Raw genomic sequence first — 7,311 nt, forward strand, 5'->3', positions numbered from 1 at the left:
TCACTCATCTATATATAGACAGTAGCTTTTACTTAGCACACTTTAAGCATACAGAATGATGCAAAGACTAAGACGCCTATAAACCAACATCTCCTGAAGGACAAAAAGGTGTTTTCTTTTAATTGCAAGTGTGTAGTGTAAAACATAGAAATACATGAAATTACAGTGTAAGTAAATGAAATTTCCCTATGTCACTAAATGAAGTTTCCCTATGCTTTAAAAAAGGTAAACAAAACAGTTACAAGAATGAAGTTCTCCAATATCTAAAACATAAAAAATCCCAAACTATGTCTGCATAGCTCAAAGTTAGTAAAAGAAATCTTTATTTTTTTTAAACATGTGGCTTGGAACCTAAATTCTAAAGGGATCTTTATCCTTTCGGGTTTTTGTTTTCAGAAAATACTAACACAAATAAATACACACCCCTATAACGGTTAGAAAAAGAATATAAGGTAAAAGTTTATAAAAGAAACTATGGTATCTTTAAATTGTTTTTCAGTGGTGTTAAAATATAGCTTTATTTTTATGTATTTACATATTTAAATGTAACAGGAAATTATTCTAACAATTATTACACAGGAAATGTGCACCTTAAATATCTGAGACTCCCAGTTTTAATGCTGTGATAGGTGTTTTCCTACCACAAAACACTTAAAAAAGGATGCTTTTCTGGAAGGCCCCATGACTCGCTCTGAGCTTCTACCTATGACACTGCATGAAACAAAAAGCAAGAGCTTTAAAAAAGGAGCCTGCAGGCTCACTCCCTGATATATGGGCAGGCAGCTTTTCTTGGTCCTCTGAAATACTGCGTAATCCTTTTCACATGGCTAGCTGAATGGCTGGACTTAACTTCTGAATATTGGAAACGTGGCATTTCTGTTCCTGTTTCTGCTCTGCAGGAAGTAACAGGATGGCCACAGCAGACTTACCAAAATGTAACTCCCTCAAACTTGCTGTCATTAAAGTAACATGGCCCAGCTGCAGGAATATGCAAACCAGCCCAGGAAGACAAGGGAGAAAAGTATTTACTCCTTTTTGGTGCCTTATCGTTGCAAACTCTCATCCCGTTGCTCAGTGACTGACTCTTTTTATATGGGTTTGCACATCACCCTCCACCAGTGCCTGACATAAAAATGTCATGTCAGTCTGAAGCTCTTGCTCAAATTCCATGTCCCCCCCCATCCACACTGAAGAATGGTCTATCACAGAGCAATCCTACATGGACACACATGTGGACATCAGTTCCAGTAAAAAAGCTCACCTTTTATTTGATCCATCATAAACTGAGCAGCATGAGACAGAACTGGCTAATAGAAGAATGTTTTTTTTCAACTCTCAAGGTAATCACCAAGGCAGATGTTTGCCCCAGAGAGGGTAAGTGTCCTTGCACAGAAGGATGTAACTAAGGCGAGAAAAAACTCTGTATCTCACTCCGTGTGTTTACACAGCAAAATGAAGGTGTGATGCAGTTTGAGTGGAGATGGCCGCTCCGCTCACTTTACTTTAGTTAGCAGGGTGTCCTTAACAACAGAAATGTGACTAGAAGGTTTTGAAATAAGTGCATCCACTTGCTGAGCAGCTTAGGTGGGGGTCTGGTTGTTAATCTGCGCTAATGTCAATTGTCATCTATCCTCACTAAGGTAAAACTGGCAAAGTTATGCCTACACAAATGCCTTCCCTTTTTGCTGTGAGGGCATACTGTGAAAGTCAGGTGGAAAAACACAAGGAGCACCAAACAGACTCATGAGGTGAGTTGTGTTTATAAACTTGAGAAGAAATAACTGTTCCTACAAGATTTATGATCCTCATATCCTGCCAAATCCATAAAATGAACTGGTAAACCTCAGTGAAATTAAATTAGTAAGGTATTACTGCATGACAGTTGAAAAAGACATATTACTTCTGTTATGCTGCTTTATAACAGAATCTAACAGTGCAGTATAAAACCCACAGCTTTTTAATGTCAGTGCCACATTTTAAATGTTATAAAAAAGCCTCTGCTCAAAAGAGGATCTCTGTACTGAAACAGACTGGCTAACTGCAGGGATAAAATGCGTTTCCTAAAAGCTTTGGGAACTGAAATTTCAGTTCTCACTGAAATGTTCTTTAAGCAAGCACTGAATAGATATGCAGAATTACTTTTGTGTTTGAACTTTGTACTCTTACAGGGACAGACTGGGAAAGAGAAGTGTCTGACCGAAGTCTGTCAGCGTGCCACCCACCCTCACCTGCACTGCAACACACCTTTTCCAGTTTCGTGCCTCTTGATCACAGCCTGTTCATCAGTGAGCTCCCAAATGACCTTTGTTTGCGATCTACGGTAGGGCTGAAATCCACATCTCCAGGGGCAGAAAACTGACAGTCCACTGCGTAACTGTAGCCACAGCAAGCCCTTGACTGTTCAAGCATTTTTACCTCTAACAATGGAAGTTCAAAGTTAACAGAAACTCAACTCCTAAATTCCCTGTACCCAAGCTCTGCAGTGCTCATATTAACACTCAATACCTTCATGCAGACACTACAAATGATAGATGTGTTAAACACTGAAGGAAGAATTTAACTTTGCTGCCTTTTGGGGTATGCGGTATAGCCGTCGAGTGGTATGTACCACAGCTACACAAGCACTGGGATTTAGCCGTGCTATTCTTGTAACGGCTACTGGCTTGTTCCAGTGTAAATTCAGTACACAAAATGTCAAGTAACTTTTTGCAGGAATCAACCAAAACTTGAGTGTCTATGGACAGACTTCCCACAGTTTTAATTCAAGTTCCTGGGTTTTGTCCTCATCAGTCAACAAATAAATGTTTATTCACCAGAAGCTGATAATCAAAATCTCATTTGCAAAGATAAGTGAGATTTCCCATGAAGTGGTACTCTAGGAAATGCTGTCCACAAGCACTAGTCATGCTAGTCAGATGAAAAGCAACAGGCTCTCACTACTTACAGTAACTGTCTCTAAATTTTTTTTGCATTATCCACTTCCAAAGGCACACATTCCTTTGATAAGAAATTGAAAGATTCTGCAAACAGCATCAATGTAACCTTGTAAGAAAGTGTGCCTGCACTGAGGTACTCCAAGCCCTTAATTGTCATCCATCAGAAAGTCAGCAAAAGGAGAAGTAGGAATCTGTTTGGCCTATGAACTTCCATAGAAAGTGCCAAAGAGATAACAAAAACAACAAAGTGAGAAGATGAAAGAAGGCATCCATTTGACATAGCCTTAGTGTACGTCTCCCCATCTGCTGTGTCTGGGTTGCAGTACAAGACTTAGGTATCTTTACTGTTTATTAAATGATTGAACACCTTGATCTAACCATCTAACCAAGGTATTATAAAGAAAGCCAAAGAGTCATTAATTGTAAGGAAGTTACAAGCTATGTATCTCACACAGCATCACGACAATGGTCCCACCAGTTAGGTGCTCTCAGGACACTTCTCTGGCATGAATATTTTTGGAATTTTAAAAGCAAATGGACTCTGCTAGTAGAAATAAGATTGCAGCCCTAATTCAAAACAAAACCAGAGTCACTGCTGGATCTAAAAGAGTATCTGAGTTACCATTCAGCCCAAAAAACATAGCAGTGGTAGGCTGCCAAAGTACCCGAGTTCTGGTATGGGTTTTATTGGGCACAGCCAGCTAGGAGGTTTTGATTTCAGCTCCCAGTTCTTTCCTGGATTTTGAGACTCCAGCCTCCACCTGCAATGATTTTACAGTGCTTAAGGTCCTTCTTCCACATAGGTATGGTAAGACAGGCAACCGAGTCCACAACAATCTATTAACTTGTGCGGACAGGCAACAGAGGCATGACACAGTTCCTGAAGCAAGTATCAGTCATCAAAGCCTTCAATTGTATAGCAGATTCTTAAAGTCAACCAGACTTTATAAATAGCTGGAGATAAATTCTCCAATTTTTTCCACTAGACTAACTCCAAAGCTAACAGTAATAAGGCCTTTTTCAACATAATACGTGAATTACATTGGATGGCACTTTCCCAGGAAGCTTCTTTCTAATCATTTGAGTTTAAGAAACTGTTCCAATGGTGAATATTCAAAGTATTCCTGGCAGAGAAGACACAATGGAAGTACAACTTGGAGATACCCAAAGTAATTTGTTTTATCACTCACCTTTGCAATTTATTCAGCAATCTATTTCATCCACCACTAATGAAAATCTAGGTAGAACTACAGATACGGGTATGACCACTCTAACTGAAAAAGTTAGGAAAATAAATAAGCCCTTAGTTTTCTGGTTAACTCTGAACTAATTCAGATAGAGTGAGTGAGTGAGTGATAGATAGATAGATAGATAGATAGATAGATAGATAGATAGATAGAATGACTTTGTTCCAAAGGAGTAATGCTTCATTCCTATATGAATGCTCTTACATCTGTATGTATTATGCAGCTGGTGTTCCTTTACACAAAAAATGAGTCACTGTACATATCCTAAAAAACTTAAAACATGCTCAAGTCAGTAGGAGTATGCACAGTGGAATTCGCCCTGCAATTAGCATTACATTAGAGAAGGAACACCACCCACAGACTCTGCAGGCAATGATATAACAAAGGAGACATAACAATAAACACTTGAATGTTTCTTGCCTTCAAAGAGTTGAGAAATACACCTACTTTTTTTCCAGTGAGTCACTTTTTATTTCTGAGATCAGAACACAATAGTTACTGAGCAGTTCATCTGAAAAAAAAATTCAGAACATTCCAAAACTTTCTGCTCTTTGTGGCCACAGTGTTGCATCCGTGCTGTGGATTGCTGTGCCTGGATACTCCCTCCCGTGCAAAATCTGAGTAATTATAACAATAATTACTTTGACATTTATGCAGAAGATGTAACCATTGATGTATTTGATGCTGTTCCAACAAACACAAGAGATGGTAAAAAATGGTAAGTAATGGTCATGGAGGTCTTCTCATATGCTACAGCTACATCTCTTCACTGATGTATCGTGTTATCTGACATTAATAATATATTTATTCAAATAACATTAAAGATTCTCACTTTGCTAGAAAAGTAATCAAACACTTCACTGCATAATCATTTGTGAGTTTTTATAGTGTATTAGCTAGTCCAGCTTATATACATTTTGATCCTCAGTTTTCATGAAACCCAAGTCATTCATTAAAAATCCATTAAATTAAATCCACGCCCACAGATATTTAAGATCAATCAACCTATTAGTAAAATCAGTAAAATTCCTCCTAGTAATTATAGCTGTCAATCCTAGTTATATTGTAATAGAAATTGGAACTTCTGATGCAGTTAAGAAATAAGTCTGTACACTGTGGAAGAGACACTTTTTCAATATTTTACTGAAATTGACACTTCTTTTTCCTTTTCTTACCATTCGATGTGCTACAAATAATAACACAATTCTGTTGACCTTGATACAAGAATAAAGAGTGAGGTATGCATTTGATTTTTCCTTTTTATCGCAGTACTACTGCAATTTCATACTTCTTTCAGTAACGTTTTTCCCTTTCAAATATAGCCAACAGTATTAACATGAAACGCCAGTGGTTCTGCCAACATAAACTAAATATTTCTAGCACCTGTTAAACAGAACAGACATATCTCTTCAAAATATATAACCCACTACATCTTAAAAGCTATGCATTATATATGCAGCACATTGTATGTTGTCATAACTACAAGTGGATTTTGAACATTAAAGCTGAAACACTGGAATTTCTTAGCCCTATAATCCTTATTAAGACAAAATCTCATGAATGCCAAAGGGAGTTTTAACTGATTAAATACTATGACTTTGTGGCAACATCTGGTTCATTACTTCAGTATCAGAAATTACATGGATACAGTTTTCAAATATTGTAATTTCAGCCATATACACAGTTAAAGATGTTCTGCTGGGCGTCTCAAATAGCTCAAATGGAATTCAGTCCTCATATAAAGCCTGGACTCCTTGCTCTTGGAAAGCAACACAACTGCAATGGCTTTTGCAAGCGCAGAAATTTACCTTACACCTTAATTCATCCTGCACCAAGTTTCTTTGCAGCTCTCTCCATTCCCTAGGATTTTATCTATGGACTTTTAAAGTAGCCCTAGGCCTTTCCCACCAGTTGTGCAGGGCACTGGAGACACAGAAACCTGTACATCACAACACAGGCAGTACGCAGAGACCTTCTGACAGCCATGAGCATTAAGAGCACACTGTCCTCCAAGCAACTTGAGAAATAGTCACTGATATATTATGACAGCTTGAGATGAAAACAAAACTAACCTGATCTATCGAAAGAATCATCAAATACAACTCTGCAAGTTTTCCCATTATTGAGGATGGTCTTAGCTGCACCAGGATCATAACTAGCAAACCATGGTAGTAGGGAGCGATCGTAATGCACTTCTTTGTTATTGATTTCAATAGGAGACTGATGGCGTCCTTTGGCAATCGGGTAATTTTTGTGCCACTGATCTGGTCCTAGAAAAAAATACAGAGAAATATCGTTAAAACCTTTTCCAGCTAGGTATGAATTATACCTGTGTTACAATAAATGCAAGTTTGGCTTTGCTTAGCTACAGAACATCAATTAAATGTATTAATAAGTAGGTTACTAATTGCCTGTTGTTAGTCATGCCCTGTCAAGAGTTTCACTGTATAAAAAGCAATTACGTTACTCTAGCTGGAATACTGGATATTGCAAGTCATTCAACTGGATCTAAACTCTCATAGCAACCTCTGGACTTTACTTATTAGAAGACTGACAATACACCAAGGAAGGAAACTAGAGGTGTATACTCCAAGCCCAGCAGTGGCTAGAAATATGATGGGATATACCCAAATGATTCAAATGTGGCACCATGTACCCATCTGGAGAGAGAAAAGGCCACCGATACCTGAAGAAGACAGGAATTTGAAACGTGGATTTAATTATCGTCATGGTTTTATCAAGAACTTCATGTCGAAAAAGCCTGACCGAGGCCAAGCTGTTCTGCCTACAGCAGAGGAGAGTGGAGGAACAACAGGCCACCCAGGTTTCCAACCTCTGCAGGCAGGAGGGATCGTGGCTGCACTGCAGGTCGGCACTGCTCTTCCTGCATCAAGGCTAGCCTAAAGCTGGATTTTAAAGCTATGCCAAATTTTAAATTATATTAACAGTTGGAAAACTTAACTTAGAGACCTCTGCCACCGCCTCTCCTTCCACCGGCTTTGCCTCTTCCACACCTGCGAGTGACGACCAACCGGCCACGCCATCCGGCCGTGCTGCCACTGCACAGACCCAGGCCCGCCTGGAGCCCATATTCCCCCTCTTCATGCAGGCTCAGGAAGTGGGGCCTC

At 39.0% G+C, this 7,311-nt stretch overlaps 1 protein-coding gene across 1 annotated transcript in view; it reads right to left on the minus strand.

Annotated features, from left to right (window-relative positions):
* Nucleotides 1-7,227, minus strand: part of LOC103926209 (carbonic anhydrase 3-like) — a 16,226-nt gene extending 8,999 nt beyond the window's left edge. Inside the window, exons 1-2 of the mRNA XM_009335051.1 lie at nucleotides 7,146-7,227; nucleotides 6,256-6,453 (exon numbers count right to left, since the gene is read on the minus strand). Of these exons, the coding sequence (XP_009333326.1) occupies nucleotides 6,256-6,453; nucleotides 7,146-7,227 (280 nt within the window). The remainder of the gene's footprint in view (nucleotides 1-6,255; nucleotides 6,454-7,145) is intronic.
* Between the last annotated feature and the right edge of the window lie 84 nt (nucleotides 7,228-7,311).

This window comes from Pygoscelis adeliae, unplaced genomic scaffold (assembly GCF_000699105.1).
Source record: "Pygoscelis adeliae isolate BGI_AS28 unplaced genomic scaffold, ASM69910v1 Scaffold101, whole genome shotgun sequence".
Classification (NCBI taxonomy): domain Eukaryota; kingdom Metazoa; phylum Chordata; class Aves; order Sphenisciformes; family Spheniscidae; genus Pygoscelis; species Pygoscelis adeliae.